Genomic DNA, 17,159 nt, shown 5'->3' on the forward strand with positions numbered 1-17,159 from the left:
TTCCTCATATCTCATTTCCCCACTCCTCCTCACAAATATCTGAGTTGCGGTGCAGTCTGAAAGACTCCATGATCAGTTAAGAAACTAAAATGTATAAGAGGATACAAACAGCTTGAAAAATGCTGAACTGTTTCTAAACAATACTACTAAATAGTTAGGGAACATTTTTTCTATGTAAGGTAAGCCAGGTTGAATTTCAAGACAGAAAACATATTTCCAAATAATTAAATACATTGAAGAGTAAGGCATTTGAGGAAGTGAAACTGAGATTTCAAGTTATTTGGAAGACAAAGGTCCATCCAACATTTTAACATACAGTATGGCAACAACTCATAGGCTGAGAAACCTTCACTAATCTGAGTACAACACTGAACAGTGCAGCACAAAGTATCTATTTCAGTGCTGGATATCAGAACCTGCAGAATTGTTGCAGCAAGATAAGGGCAAACTAACAAACCAGCACATTTGTTCTCTTTATGTTGTTGCAACTTATTAATAATTACTGACCCTGAAATCCTTTTCCTGTTCACCCTCTGTATTGGGTCTGGCTAAGCTGGAGTTCATTTCCCCATAGCAGCCTTCACAGTACTGTCCTTTGCATTGGTAGCAGGAAAGGTGTTGAAAACACACCAGTGTTTTGGCTACTGCTGAGCAGCGCTGGCACAGCATCAGTGCTGTATCTCAACATTTTCCCCCCATCAAGGGGCTGGGAGTGGGCAAGATCCTGGGAGGGGACACAACCAGGCCAGCTGACCCAAATTGACCAAAGGGATATTCCATACCATACAACATCAACTCAGATATAAAAGCTAAGGGAGGGAGAAGGAATGGTGGGGGGGGGGGGGCATTTGTTATTCTACAATGTTTGCCTTCCAAAGCAACCACTATGCATGCTGAAGCTCTGCTTCCTGGGAAGTGTCTGAACATCGCTTGCTGATGGGAAGTAGAGAATAAACTTTTTTTCTTTTTGCTTGTGCTCACACAAACTTTCGCTTTTGCTTTAGTAAACTGCTTTATCTCAACCTACAAGTCTACAAGTTGTTTTCCATCTTATTTTCTCTCCCCTGTCCCACTGGGGAGGGATAGAGCAGCCTGGTGGACACCTGGCATCCAGCCAAGGTCAACCCACCACACCCTGACAGACGTGTTCCTCACTTGCACCAGGCAGAGACTTCAGGTCCAAATCTTTCAGCCAAAAGCAGAGGTTCAGACTAAATATTAGGAAGCATTTATTTACCAAAGAGGGTGGTCAAGCACTGGAACAGGCTGCTTAGATACGTGGTCAATGCCCCAAGCATGTCAGTGTTTAAGAGACATTTGAACAATGCCCTTGACTAACTTCTGGCCAGCTCTGAAGTGGTCAGGCAGTTGAAGGATCATTGTAGTTACCTTCCAACTGAAGTATTCTACTCTATTATTTAATATTCAAAAGACAAAGATCTTTAATCATAATATTTACAAAAGAGAACACTGTTTTCTGAGGTGTGGCTTGGCACTGGGTAACAAGTGGTGAAGAGAGGACAAGGGTAGAGATGAGAAGGGAAAGGAGTTTCCACTTTTTCGCAGCTGCAAAAAGCCATTTAAGTCAACTTTGTACTGTCATTAGCAACACTTATTTCATTAATTAAGCAACCTACAGAGCTATTGAACACTTACCTAGACTTGTAGGTTTTATGAGCACATCAAGCACATCATAAAATGGTAAGCTTTTCAGTTGAACATCAGGATGAACAGGTGGAATTGGAGGGGATGGCTGCTGCATCTCAAAGTGGGGCTTAGTGTCTTGGAGGAACACAGAACTGACAGGTGTGGAAGGAGACTGAGGTGTGACTGAAGAAGAGAGTGGGTGAATGCCAGCAACAGTGAGGTCAGGCTCAGCAGGAGAGGAACTACTGTCCAAATTGAAAACTGCAGGTTTTATGGCTGATAAATCTGAAAGTCCTTCAATCATCCTTGGGTAACGACACCTATAGAGTTCTTGGATTTTTATCTGAACTGCTGGGCTGCAGCCACTCTTCAGTAAGTGCAGTGCCCTCATCAGGAGGTCATGTTTCCGCCCGCTTTTATTATGTCCAGCAAACCCCAACAACACTTGCAGTTCAGAAACACGAAAACTTGATACCATATTCTAGAAAGAAAAGAGAGGTAAGCACAGGTAAACCAACAGTACCCCAAGTAAGCACTTTTGAGGAGCACAGTAAAACATGTTAACTTAAATCATGCTAGTTTCACACTTATCTTAGGTACTACCTGACACAAAAGTATAGTTAAAAACAAAGTGTCCAGGATGAATTGTAGTAAACCCCATAAGTTTGGGAAAAGCACCATGGAGAATATGAACAATAGGAATGCTGAAACAGCAAAAGAAAATTCCTGTTTCCCTGTCCTCCGCCCTTAACCTATCTCTGTAACCCTATAAGGCAATGTCATGTTAACCCCTTACCATTGGTCAAGCTTGGATCCTTTCCAACCCTATAAAAGAAGCATACTGTACCCCATTAGTTGAGAAAGAAGAAGAGCAGAGACCCTTCACGGACCTCCCCAAATAAAGCCATCTCCATGGAACAGCCTGCGCCTTCTCCTTCTCCTCTCTCTCTGTCTGCTGCAGCCTCAAGCCCGGGGCACCACTACCTAGCAAGCAAAGCTGAAATCCTGAGAGCTTGCTAATCACTATAGAGCTGATAATCACCATGCTTGCTAGATGGTAGCCCCGCGGTGTTGGCATGAGCAAGCTAGCTTTGGGCACCTGGTCCCTACTCAGGGACTGAGCTCCTGAGCCCTATTGCTCTGCTTTATGATAAGGCCGATCAGAGGCTTTATTAATGAAGACTGAGTTTGGTTGTATTATAATTTCAAAGACTTGTTTCCCCACTCAAACAATAGCAACAACATAAACTTTCATGCAACCCATGCATTAAATAGGTTAAATGGGTCTCAAATTCACAGGCAGAAACACAAGTTCTAACACAAAGTATCTGTCTCACTTCATGAAATAAGCAAAAAACCAAACAAAAGTCCTGATGAATATTATCACTTGTCTTCCAACACATTTTAAGCACTCCCTTATTTTATTTCCTAAGTTCTGCACAGTGTATTTTGAAAATTCTTTTATTTTGTGCAGCATGTTAAAGGCATGCATGAACAGAGAAAGGCACATCAGCTTTCACTCCTAAAAGGATGGTACAGCAAGGTGGACAGTTTTTAAAAGGTTACATTATATTATATTATATTATATTATATTATATTATATTATATTATATTATATTATATTAACCAAGTGCTTAACCAACATAACTGATTCTTCAAACTTTGCAGAAAACTTCTTGTCCTTTTCATATAACAGTCTGGTATGGTGGGTCACAAAGATCTCTTCAAAGGAAATAATACTATTCAGTTGGTTATCACAGTTAGTTGTGGGAGACTTTGAGGATTGAACTGTGAAGTTCATAAACAGAAAGACACTTATTTAAAAAAAGTCCACTATGCAAAAGGAAACAATCTTCTCTCCCCATTACTAAAAAAGAGTAACTTAGCATGGGCACATCATTTCACATTTCTGTGAGCAAGCTCTTACAACCATATAGTCAGCCAACAAAAAATGTCTAAACTTCTCCTGGCTGCTTGGTCCCTATTCTCACCTTGAGAAATTTGTTGTGACAGTAAGAGAGACCAGGGAATTGAATCAGAGTAAAACTGAACTTAGAATCATGGAATCATTCAGGTTAGAAAATACCTCTAAGATCATTGAGTCCAACCATTCACCCAGCACTGCCAAGCCCACCTTTAAACTGTGTCCCCAAGTGCCACATCTACATGTCTTTTAAATCCCTCCAGGGATGGTGTCCTGGGTAACCCAAAATGTTATTGTATTCCATATCTGTGCCCAAAATTGTTACTGTCTTTTTAAGACTCAGAAGCTGGAAATAGAACCACAGGGCTGGGGAGTACTGGTCCCTTTTTAAGGTTGGGGTCACTCATCCTGGTTTAGGGAAAATTTGGGAGGAAACTTCCAAAGGGGCGCCTCTAGAAAGCAGATTCAAGTGGCCCCTCCCCCAATTGGTTCAGGAAAAATTTCCTTGGAGAAAAGTGGAAAAAACTGTTTATTTAACAAGCAAAGCATTCACAAGCATAAAAAATTAATAATATTAAACAATAAAACCTCTCACTGTTCTGAAGAGATGGCAAATTCAGAAAGTCCTTGTCGTGGATTGTAGCTCAGCTCACTCAGTCTCTTATCAGTCCCTCTGGAGCTGGAATGCAGGGTCCCAGGCCCTGGTGGGGCACAGGTATGAGCTCCCAGTGTTTTTCTGGGTTTTCAGTCCAGAGCAGGTTTGAACAGTTCCAAGAAAAAGAAAAGCCACAGTCCAGGGAACTTCTCTGCCTCTGCTAGCTAAGAAAAACTAACTAAAAAGCAAAGGAGAGCTCTCTCCTGCTCCTTATCCATGCTGCAGACAACACAGTCTGCAAGAAGGAAAAAAAATGCAGGGGAGCAAGTGCAGTTTCTAAAAACGAACTGCACACTTCTCTCTCCCTTCACTCTCAGAACCAGTCTTAAAGGTGCAGAACTTAATATGCAGCATCATAAAGTCACCCTAGGACACTGGGGCAGAAGGGCTCTTTCTCTTTCCCTTGAGGCAGTGAAAGGCAGAAGCTCCCCTTTGTTTTCTTTTGTTTTTCCCTGAGGGGTTTGCTTCAGGCAGGTCTCAAAGAAGCTGTATTTCACAGTCCTAAAGTGCTTCAAGGCAAATTCCACAAATATCTGTCTACAGCCAAACCATACTGAGAAAAACAGAACAGTCCTGCTCCATAAGGTCATCTCAGCCAGCTGCCTGCTGCTTCTGTCAAGGAGAAGGTGAAATCCCTCTACAAGTTCCAGCCGCTGACTGAGCTCAAGCTGCCTTTGTCAACAGAACTGCCATCACCAGAAAGATAAGAAGGGCATTTGGCTCATTTTGGACTCCAGGTTTCCTTTTTGTTTTGTCCTTGTTCCCTGTTGGTTGTTATTTGGGGGGAGGGTTTGTCCACCATGTTCCATTTGACTCCCAGACCACACTGTTATCTGTGGAGGGTGCCATCTTGAGGGAGAGGTTTCTCCACCCTTTTAGTTTCACTTTGTTGCTAGGGAGTCCCCAAGGTTTAGCAACACTGTATCTAGTCATTACTTACTGTTATTTTTTGCCTGTTGCTGTTTAATTTTTTAGTAAACTGTTATTTTCCCACTTATATCTACTCGCATTCATCTCTCCTTATTGGTGGAAAGGGAGGGGTTAAAATTAAAAGGGGAGGTAACTAATTTTGTAGTGTCCATCTCTTAAATTGTCTTAAGCCAAGACAAATGGTGACTCCACCAATGCCCTGAGGAGTCTGTTCCAGTCCTTGACAACCCTTTCAGTGAAGAAATTTTTCCTAGTATCCAATGTAAACCTCCCCTGGTGCAACTTTGAGGCCATTTCCTCTCATCCCCTTACCCAGGAAACCGATCCCACCTCACTGCAACCTCCTTTCAAATAGATTTAGAAAGCAATAAGGTCTCCCCAGAGCCTCCTTTTCTCTAAATGAAACAACCCCAACTCCCTCAGCGGCTCCTCATCAGACTTGTGCTTGTCGTGGTTTGACACTGGCCAAATGCCAGGCACACACAAAAGCTGCTCATTCACCCTCCCCTGCCACAGCTGGGCAGAGGAGAGAAAATTTAACGAAGGGTCCATGAGTTGAGAAAAGGACCAGGAGAAAACACTCCAAGGGCAAAACAGGCTCAACTTAGAGGTACAAAGTGAATTTATTACAAACAAAATGAGAGGAGGATAATGAGAAGTAAAACAAGCCCTTAAAAACACCTTTTTTCCTCCCAACTCCTCCCTCATTCCCATCGACAGTGCAGGGAGACAGGGTGTGGGGGTTTTGGTCAGTTCGTCACCCGAGGTTTTTTTCTGCTGCTCAGGGAGAGAAGTTGTTCCCTTGTGAGACCATGGCGTCTCTCCCATGGGAGACAGTTCTCTGCGAACTTCTTCAGCATGGCTCCAATCTCATGAGCAGCAGTCTTGCCAAAACTGCTGCAATACGAGTCCCTCCCACAGGCAAATAGTCCTTCCAAAACTGCTGTAGAGTGGGTCACTCTTCCATGGGATACAGTCCTCCAAGGACAGGCTGCTCCAGCCTGGAAGCAGGGATGCCACAGGATCACAGCCTCCTCCCAGGCATCCACTCACTCCAGCATGAGCACCTCCCCCACGGGCTGTGGGTAGATTTCTGCATCCCCCATGGACCCCCATGGGCTGCAGGGGGACAGCCTGTTTCACCATGGTCATCACCATGGCCTGCAGAGGAATCTCAGCTCTGGCACCTGGAGCACCTCCTCCCCCTCCTTCTTCACTGCCCTTGGTGTCTCCATAGTTTTCCCTCACATGTTCTCACCTCCTCCTCTTCTCTAGCTGGAATTAAAACCGTTTGTTTTGTTTTTCTTCCTAAATATGTTATCACAGAGGCATTACTACCATCTCTAATTGGCCCAGTCTTGGCCAGCAGCATGTCCATCTTCATGGCCATCAGGGATTGGCTCTGCCAGATATGGTGGAAGTTTCTAACAGCTTCTCACAGAAACCACCTCTGTGGCCTCCCGCTACCAAAAATCAGGCCATGCAAAAACAACACAGTGCTCCAGACCCTTCACCAGTTCTGTTGCCCTTCTCTGGATAGACTCATGCTCCTTAATGTTTTTCTTGGCGTGAGGAGCCCAAAACACAGAATTTGAGGTGTGGCCTCACCAGTGCCCAGTACAGGGGAATGATCACTGTCTGAAGTACTAAGGCCTGAACAATAGGCCCTGACTGAGGTCTGAACAACTGGCCCTAAGCCATTGTTGAGCTACAGATAAACTTTTCGACCAAATGTTATATATATATATATATATATATATATATATATATATATATATATTCACTCATTAATCAAGTATTGTTATATGTGTTCACTTTTTGGCAAAACATGTATTTACCTTTCTGTATCTGGAAACCAGATGAGGCCACATCTGGCCCAATTAGGGGGGTATAGGATCAAAGACAACTCTGTTGGTTCCTCCTTGAGCCCTGGCCAGGCTTTGGGAGAAAGCCAACAGGAGAATGAAATTAGAAATTACGTCAGCTTGTTTGTTTAACAGTATAAAAGTTGGGCTACTGACACAACAAAGTGGGGGAGCCTCGTGGCCTGCAAGGTGCATGCACCACAGGATTTCCCAGTTACTGGGTTTGGTTCTCCAGTCCTTTGCTGTAACAGCTTCCCGCCCCCCAGCTGATCTTTCTTGGACTTGGATGATGGTAAAGTATTATGGTAACTGGTGATGTATCCTTCTTAATCACTATAGGCATTCTTTTGTAGTAATTATTAGGTGCATTGCTTAGCTTATCCTTTTGTGATTCTTTGCATTTTGTATTATAGTAAATTACACTATTCCTTAAGTTGGTGTCTGTGTCTCTGACCCTACTCACTGGCAAAACACTGCCCTACTCCTGATGGCCACGCTATTGCTGATACAAGCCAAGATGCCATTGGCCTTTGTAGCCACCTGGGCACACTGCTGGCTCCTGTTTGGCTGGCTGTCAACCAGCATCCCCAGGTCCTTTACCACAGGGCCACTTTCTGGCCACTCTTCCTCAAGTATATGGCACTGCATGGGGTTGTTGCGACCCAAGTACATGACCCAGCACTTGACCTTGTTGAACCTCATACAGTTGGTCTCAGCCCATTGATTCAGCTCATCCAGATCTCTCTTGTACCATTACAAGACAGCAGGAGCAAGCAACCAGGAACTGCCTTTTCAAGGGCCACATTATTCATACACATCAAAACAACCATCTAAAATACTATGGTAGCACTCTCATCAGGCACACACTTTCCTCACCATTGAGGGGATGAGGTTATCCTTTTTCAGATACTGAATATCAACATTTCAAGACAGCCAGTTTGGATACAGTGATGCTTCAAGTAGCTATCAGGGAGCTAGCCCAGCAATCTTCAAACTGGTATTCCCCCAACACCCCACCTATAAATGCACCATGGATGCAGTTGCCAGTGAAAGCAGTGTCACAATAAGTGTTGAGTGGCTCACCCTAACTTTTGAAGAAGAGGCCAACTGAAGATTTCACCTTAATTTCATCACAGCAACTTCTCAACAGCAAAACAATAGAAGTAAAGAAAGATGGAGACAGAACTTCTTGGAGTTTGCAAAATGCTAGAGAAAGTCATTGTCCATCTGGCATTTCTGTTCTACCTTTTCTCACTCTCACAGTTAAGATGAAGAAAATAGTATTTCAAGTATTCATAATAAATAGCTTGAAGTACTATAAAAGCTTTATAGTCACGTCACATAAAAGAAATTGTGTTAAAAGATAATACCAATATTCAAGAATTTACAGAGAACTTTGTGTTGCATGCTTTCATAGATAGTTGTATAAACTTGATAGCAACATCAGCTCCTTTGTTTCAGACGCTGAGTAAGCATAGTTCTGGATTCCATATCCAGAATACAAACAAATAAAATAATCCTTGACAATGAGATTAGGGAAACAGCATGTATTGCAAAATATTGTCTATTACCCTGCTCGCTGCCTTCTGTGCATTCCTGCAAGTTAATCAAGGCAAAACATGCAGTCAATTGCCTCAAAACAGCTAACATTTTATACAGAAATTCCACAAATTAACATTTAGCTACATTTCCTTTTATTAGAAGACACAGGCTGGCTTCAATACCATAATCAGTGAGATTTTAAATTAACACACCCTTTAAAAAAATGCTTGAGAGTATAAAAAAGATACATAGTTTTGTCCATCAATGCAAAAATCTTACATAGATTTCTGAAAGAAGTCATGCAACAGTGAGTTTTACTGAAATTAAACAATTGGTTTTTGCAACATTTTCTCCCTAAAGCTGATTCTACGTGCCTTTTAAAGCAGCAACCACCACATGTATGAAAATGCAGCTAGTCTGATCTACAAATTGTGCCTGAAAAATCTGGTGGCCTTCTACAACAGGATTATAGTGTTGATGAATAAGGAAAGAGCAAATGACATCTACCTGGACTTGTGCAAAGCATTTGACACTGTTCCACACAACATCCTTGTCTATAAACTAGAGAGACATGGATTTGATAGATGGACCCCTCAATGGAGAAGGAATTGGCTGGATGGTCACACTCAAAGAGTTGTGGTCAATGGCTCAATGTCTAGGTGGAGACTGGTGACAAGTGATTTTCCTCAGGGGTCAGTATTGGCACTGATTCTGTTTAACATCTTTGTTGACAACATGGACAGTGGGATTGAGGGTACCCTCAGCAAGTTTGCTGACAACATCAAGCTGTGAGGTGCAGCTGACATGCTGGAGGGAAGGGACACAATCCAGAGGGACCTTAACAGGGTGGACCTGTGCAAATCACATGAAGTTCAACAAAGCCAAGTGCAATGTCCTGTACCTGGGTCAGGGCAATCCCAAGCACAAATACAAGCTGGGTGGAAAATGGACTGAGAGCAGCCCTGAGGAAGAAGACATGGGGGTGTTGGAGGAGGAGAAGCAGCTCAACATTACTCAGCAATGTGTGCTTGCAGGCCAGAAAGCCAACCGCGTTCATTTTTTGACCCTTGCAGACCTTTTGCAGACCCATTTTGACCCTTGCAGTTTCATTTTTTAAGTTTCAAAAACTACATTCTCTTCTTCATCTACACCCTTGCTGTCTCTCGCCACAATCATTAATTCTTAATTATTCTAGATACAACAGACTTTTAAGGTACCACAATATGCTTCATTGGTCTGAAAAAGTGACTACACACCTAGGAAGAATATAAGAATTACATGGGACTTACTTCCAGCATTTATAAATCCAATTCTCCAGTAAATTTTGTGTAATCTCTCCTTCCACAGAAGATGTATGAGCACACTTCCATCTCTTCTCACTAAAATGAGTTCTTTTACACAATGGCCATGAAACTGATCACTAGTGTCACACAAATTAGTTTTGGCACAGGCATATCCATTTGCCTATAAAGCGCTTCTTTTTTCCTCCCATAAAGATGAAACTAACACATTACGTCAAAACCTGATTATATACAGACTATGAGACTGAAGCTATTATCTTCTAAACTATGGATCTACATTGTTTCAAAGACCACATGCATTCTGTGTGCATCAAGTCCTTCTCTGCAGGGCTGCTCTCAGTTCATCTCCCAGTCTGCACTCATGTCTGGGGTTGCCCCAACCCAGGTGCAGCACCTTGTACTTGAACTTGTTGAACTTCATGATGTTCTCATGAGTGCATTTACCAAGTTTGTCCAGGTTCCTCTGAATGGCATCCCATCCTTCTGTTGTGTCAACTGCACCATTCAACTTGGTGTCATCTGAAAACTTGCTGAGGGTGCACATAATCTCACTATTGATGTCAGTGATAAAGATATTTAAGAACACCAGTCCCAAGACAGAGCCCTGAGGGACACCACTCATCACCAGCCTCCACCTGGACACAGAGACATTGACTACAGCTCTCTGGCTGTATCCATGTCCTGGTTGCAGAGAGGGGGCAGAGCTTAGTGCTGTGTGGGTGTATTGGGTTTGCATGGCCTGGTTTTGGTAGTGGGGGGGGGAGCTGAAGGGGTGGCTTCTGTGAGAAGCTGCTAGAAGTGTCCTCCATATCTAGCAAAGCCAATACCTGGCAGCTCCAAAAATGGATATGCCGCTGGTGAAGGCTGGGCCAATTAGAAAGAGTGGTAACACCTCTGTGATAACATTTTTAAGAACATAGAAAAAAAAAGTTATTGCACAGCTGTAATTGTGGCCTGAGAAGAGCAGGGTGAGAATATGTGAGAGGAACAACTATGCAGACACCAAGGTCAGTGCAGAAGGAGGGGGAGGAGGTCGTCCAGGTGCTGGAGCTGAGATTCCCCTACAGGCTGTGGTGCTGACCATGGTGAAACAGGCTGTCCTCCTGCAGCCCATGGAGATCCATGGGGATGCAGAGATCAACCTGCAGCCCATGGAGGAAACCCACACTGGAGCAGGTGAATGACTGGGAGGGGGCTGTGACCCTGTGAGAGACTCGTGGAGAGAGAAGCACCTGCTGGAGCAGCCTGTACTTGACGGACTTCATCCTGTGGAAGACTGACCCACTCTACAGCAGCGGCGGCACAGGCGCACACGGTGATTTACTGAAGTTCAGTGGCGCGGCTGTGGCATGGCAGGAGTGCGGGCAGTGGCAGAGATGCCGTGGCTCGTATTTTTGCCGTGAGCAGATGTGTGCAGGCGGCGGTGGACCCCGGCAAGAAGCGGGGTACCAGCGTGCACAGCACCGACTCCGGTGCAGCGGCCACGTGGCTCGGATTGGCGCAGCAGCTGGCGGAGGCATTTTAAAAGCCGCGCAGTTTGCCACACACACGGTTTCGCCTCTTGCCTCAGATTGGGGGGGAGGGGAAACTACAGAAGCTTTCCTAGATTGGCTGTGGACACAGTGCTTTCAGTTTTCAGTTTGTACTTGTTGTAAGGAAGGTAGATACAGTTTTGCAGAAAGCAAATAACATCCGAATGGGTGCAAAGCTTTCTGCAACACAGGCATTTATATCCTAGTTAGAGATTCCCTAAATAGTGGAAACGCTAAGGTTTCCAAAGGAGTTTTGAAACGGTTTGTTTGCTGGACATCTTTTCATTTCCCTCAGTTTACCCAGCAGAATGTTAATTCTGTCTCTGCCTGGGACAAAATTGGAGCATTGCTAACAGCACAGGCGGAACAGGGAGACAGAACAGTGTCTCAATTTCTCCCTGTGTTCCTTGTGATCCAGAAAGAAGTGCTTAAGAGGGATTTGAAGGGACAGCCACAGCAAACCTCCCCTCCTGCGGCTCTCTCTACACCTCCTCCCAAACCCTCTGCCCCTGATCTGAGAGGGACGTGCAAGGCACCCCGAGAATCGCAGGGTACCTGGCACAGCCACTGTTTCCCTGGCCTCCCAGCTCCCGCTCAGTACCCTGGCTCTGGCAGTTGTGCGCAGGCTGACAGAGTACCTTCCCTGCACCCCTTTAACCCAGTTGCTGTTTCCCCGATTTCGCGTGCTGACCCCCCCTATCCCCAAAATGGCAGCAACAGCATGGTTGGCCTCCAAGATGGCGCCGACCATGTGCTCGGGGGCCAAGATGGCAGCGGCCATGTGGCGAGACCTCCTGAATACCCTTCTTCCCACAATCCCTTTCGTTCACCTGTCCCCTCCCCCAAACCCTTCCAGTCCCACAACCCCTTCCTTCTCTTGGACATTCCTCCTCCTCTCTCCATGTTCCCGCCCTCCATGATGTCATCCCCCAACCCCGCCCCTGGTTCCGACAGCTGCTCCACCTCCCCACAAAGCCCCTCCCCCCCTGCCTGTCCCTGTTTCCCATGCCCCCCTACCCGGGTCCCAAGAGGGTGGGGCTGGGGGTGGGGGTGTCCCCCCTCCCAGTTACCAAGGGGGTGGGGTGGAGGGGGCCGGGGGAGAGGGTGTCCCCCTGCCCAGTGCCCGCGGGAGTAGGGTGGGGGTGGATCCCTGCCTGCTCCCCAAAGGGGTGGGGCTGTGGTGGGGGGTACTCCCTTGTTCAGTCCCCAAGGGGGTGGGGCCGGGGTGGAGGGTGGTCCCATGCCCGGTTCCCATGAGGGTGGGACTGGGAGAGGGTGTGGACCCCTTCCCGGCTTCCACAGGGGTGGGGCTGAAGAAGGAGGTGGTGCCCCTGCCAGTTCCCAAGTGGGGAGTGGTCCCCCTGCTGGATTCCACGGGGGTGGGGCCAAAAGGGAAAACCCTGGGGATAAAAGCCAGAGGGAGGAAGCAATTCCCTCAGTAGCCCCTGTCCTATATACTGGTGGTAGAAGTGGCCCTAGAAACTACCAGCCCTTCTCCTACCAAACAAAGAGAGTGTTGTGTAAAAGTCAGAATTCGGTAGAAAAAGTGAAATTTTTAGCAGCATGATAAGAGCCACATTAACATCCCTTGAATTTGTTCTTACTGACCTCCTAGATCTTTTCCGGTGCCTGCTTACACAGAGTTTGATCTATGGGAAAGCTCCTGGAAGAGATCCCTGAGGGGACTCCTGGAGGAACTTAAGCAAAGCACACAGGGTGCCAAAGATATAGACGATAACGACATCACTTATGAACATCTATGCGGAGAGGGGGAGTGGGCTAAGCCCGAAGACCAACCTCGGGTGTTAACAAAATTTATTCTAGATAAGATCACAAAAGCTGCGGACAAGGCTTTTAACCAGTTGCCGACTGTTAAAGCTAGGGGTACTTACCTTAACATTAAACAGTCTCCTTCTGAGAGTTTCTTGCAGTTTGTCGACCAGCTCCATGCACAAGTTGAGAGACAAGTATGAGACTCCAGGACACAGGTGGAGATAGTTAAAGAGATGGCACAGAGAAATGCCAATGAGGTCTGCAGCAAGGTGCTCCTGGGTCTGCCTCTCGACCCTCCACCTACACTGGCAGAGATGATCGAAGCGTGTGCTTGGAAGGCGGAACTGTTTGCTGCACAGGAGGCATGGGCAAGGCCGACAAACTCAGGTACTGTGGCAGCTGTATCTTCAGGAGTGAGGAGGCAACAGATGTCACCAGAGCAGCTTCAACATATCATCTGCTTCCAATGCAATAAGCCAGGACACTTTGCCCAAGACTGCCCCCAAAGCCAGCAACAGAGGAAGAAAACCATCAAACCAAAAAACTAGGACACGAGCGCAAGCCCGCACTGCACCATGACATAAATGCAGCGGGCTTCCCTAAAAGAAAAACCGCCCTCAAAACAGAAAAGGGAGAGGAAGGGAGGCAGGGTGCGGGGACAGCAAAAGAAATGTTTACAGGACAAAATCTGGCAGCCTCACAAGCGTTTCAAGCTTGTGATCACCAAAGCTTTTGTTTTCAGGTCTACCCAGTGGACAGTCATTGCAGTGAACCTGCTGGAGGACTCACGGGACTTGACGGTAGAATCGCACAGGATTGGACAGTGAGTACTTTGTTATTGGGGACACCGCACACACACCCATGGAGATTGAGGTGGCTCCCATGATCATCAAGGGGGACATATATAACCTCATTCTCCAGGTGCGCTGTCCACAGGCACCCTTCTATTTGGCCAAGGGGCAAATCATCGCCCAGGCCATTCCTATTCCAGCAGAAATCTCAGTAGATGACAAAACACCAGGTGTCTACTGGGCAGAAGTGGTTGGCAAGGACAAAGCCATTATGGGATGCAACCTAATGCGTGGAGCAGACCATCTCCACATGGAAAGGTTGCTTGACATGGGGGCAGATGTGACAATCATACCTGAAAGTTGTGGCTGTCACATTAAGATTTGCAACCCATGGCTGACAAAATCCAAGGTGTAGTAGGTATCACATTGGCAAAGATATCAAAAAACCTTGTGCAAATTGAAGGGCCGGACGGAAAATTGGCCAGTGTCCGTCCGTTTGTCACCGATTACATAGCTCTCTTGTGTGGGAGAGACACCATGTCCCAGTGGGGCATCAAATTGGTCATCCCTAACACACCCCAGTGTTGCAGCTTGAATTGCTGCTAGCAAAGTCCAGGGTAAAGAAGCAAAAAAGGCTTTTGCATAATATCCATAGATGTTTAATTCAGCCACGCGGTGAGATGTTCTCCTCTCAGATACCCACTCCCCCCTCAAGGTCCTGCTCTCTCCTCCATGGGCCTCCCAGCTGACCTTGGTCTCCGGGCAGTATCAAGGTGAGGCCCAATCAGGGAAAAGGGAGGGAGAGCCTCAGGAACACCTATGTTCAGGCACAGGAACCGGGGAAGGAGCCAATGGGGTGTAACTTAGGAGAAGCCCCCCCAGGGCCTCCATAACTCCCTGTTTTTTACATTATTAAGAAAGCTTTTCTGAAGGATCAACTGAATTAACACAAAATGACAAAAACAATCAAAAGCGTCTATAAGACAATTTTCAAAATGCAAACAATTCTGAGTCTCCAATGTCCAAAAATATTTTCTGGAGTGTCTTAGAGCTGGCAGGAGGGATGCGGGGTTTTCTTAGCACGGTTTATCAGGAAACTGAGTCAGGAGAAAGTTTCTTTAGCAGGGGCTGTTTCTCTGTCTCTTGTGGTAAAGTGCTTGGCTGTGATAGACTCTGCACAAGGTAGCGTAGGTGGTGGTGTGCCTGTTGGAAACTCCAAATAGAAATCATTACTTTAAGAAAAAGATGGTTACTTTAGGGAAACTTTCCTTTCTTTCCCTCCTAATCGTGCTCCCTCTGGTCTTATGAAGGAACTGTGGGGAAAGGGATTAGTGGAGGGAGACCATGGGAGAGGGGAAAGGGTGGTAGGAATTTGTGGGAACATAAAAAAGGGGTAATAGGACAATGGAAAGGAAAAGGGGAAAGTGGGAGGCGGGCAGGAAGGCCACAGGAATTGGGGAAGGGTATTAGAAGAAGTGGGACTTATTGGACTGGAAGGTTCTTTCATTATCGACATGGGCCTTTGGATGCAGGACAGCTTGCCAGCATTCTGTGCTCTTCTTGCTTTTAGGCTGTTGCTGGTGCTTGATGGTTGTTGGTTTTGGGTTCTATTTCCTTGGTAGGTGTGTGGAGGACTTCTATGATGTGGATAATATTTTGCAGGTTTGTAGTCTGGTGCATGTTTACTGCCTTGCACTGGAACTCCACCAGGTCCTGTCACATTGGCTGCTTGGGGGCCTTTTCTTCCTTGTATTATATTAAATTCCACAATTTCTCCATCTCCTAGACTGTGGAGGTATTTCTTGGGATTATTCTCTTTTATAGCAGTCTGATGAACGAACACATCTTCTTTGTTATCATTCTGGGTTATGAAACCATATTTGTTTTATACATTGAACCATTTTACTGTCCCCAAAACGTTCATAGCAAGGATATTTTTACCTTTGCCAGTGGGTTTGTGTTGGTGTTTCTGGACGCGTTGCTGGTGCTGCTGCTTAGGCGCTGCTGTGCGAAGTTCGTTTCACTCCTGGCGCTGGCAGCCGCGCTCAGGCTCGGCCCGCTCCCAGGGGTCTGTCTCAGCTGGTGCTTGTGGGCACTGCCAGTGTGGGGCTCTCAGAGCAGCGACAGTGGGCAGGGGGCGGCGGTTTTGCTGCCAGGACTGCGGTTCTGAGCCATCTCCTGGCAGGGCTGTCTGCCCACCCCGCGACAGCGGTGCCCCAGGTCCGCCAGTCTCGCCCGCCCGCCCTCGGCCCTCATGCAGCAGGTTGCCGTGGGGCGGGCTGGACAGTGAGTATCGGCCGGCTCACCCTGGCCTTGCTGAGCACCAGTGGGGCAGCTGTGGGTTTTCCGCGGAGGGGAGAGCTGCAGCGGGTCACGGAGCGGGGGCAGCCCTGTGCGAGGGGATACGGCTCTTGCCACCCCACCACGTCTCGTGGTGCTATAACAACCAAGGTAAACAAGACCGTGAGAGGAGGCATGAGGACCTGAGGGTGGAAGGGGAGACCCTGCGGCCCCTGCAATGCATTCTCCACCATCTTGGGCAGCAGGAGTACAGACAGGAGAACTTGGAGGAGTCTTTCCTTGCAACAGGGGAGGGGGTGCAGGGGCACGAAGAGGGGAACACGGAGGAGGGGTTTTCAGCTGGTGTTCATCAACAAGATTCAGAACGCATTTCATCATCATACTAAATAAAGGATGGAATTCTGTGTTAGTTTTTAACCTTTCCCAAAGTACTTCCAAGAATTCATCGGTTAGGACTAAGTTCTGCGAAATATAAGGAAAATGCTTAAATAACCACTGTACAAAATACTTCAACTCCTCCTCTGAAAAGCAAAAATTTTCTTGACAAAAACACTTTTTGAGGTAGAGGTAAACTTTTTGTTGTGCGTGGGTGAGTGTTGTCTCCATCTTAGTCCAGTCTCTTCCCAACACCCAAGAGTACAAGGAGGAAGGAAATAAAATTTCAAACTCACCACACTGGGGTAAGAAAATTCTCGGGGTGGTCTAGTGCAGATGTTTTCCAGAAGAGGTCTCAAACTAATCCGGAGGTGCCACAGTCAGGGCGCCATTTGTTGCAGCTTGAATTGCTGCTAGCAAAGTCCAGGGTAAAGAAGCAAAAAAGGCTTTTGCATAATATCCATAGATGTTTAATTCAGCCACGCGGTGAGATGTTCTCCTCTCAGATACCCACTCCCCCCTC

General features: G+C 46.4%; 1 protein-coding gene across 7 annotated transcripts in view; it reads right to left on the minus strand.

Moving 5' to 3' along the window:
- The window catches only part of LOC118701496 (E3 SUMO-protein ligase PIAS2-like), a 71,796-nt gene that overhangs the window by 42,232 nt on the left and 12,405 nt on the right, over nt 1-17,159 (minus strand). For all 7 annotated transcript variants that reach the window (XR_004982529.2, XR_004982530.2, XR_008508916.1 and 4 more), the window contains exon 2: nt 1,657-2,128. Coding sequence is in view for 4 of the 7 variants with exons in the window: in XM_036406141.2 (XP_036262034.1) it covers nt 1,657-2,128 (472 nt within the window). In the remaining 3 variants the exon portion in view is untranslated. The remainder of the gene's footprint in view (nt 1-1,656; nt 2,129-17,159) is intronic.

The sequence above is a fragment of the Molothrus ater genome, chromosome W (assembly GCF_012460135.2).
Source record: "Molothrus ater isolate BHLD 08-10-18 breed brown headed cowbird chromosome W, BPBGC_Mater_1.1, whole genome shotgun sequence".
Classification (NCBI taxonomy): Eukaryota; Metazoa; Chordata; class Aves; order Passeriformes; family Icteridae; genus Molothrus; species Molothrus ater.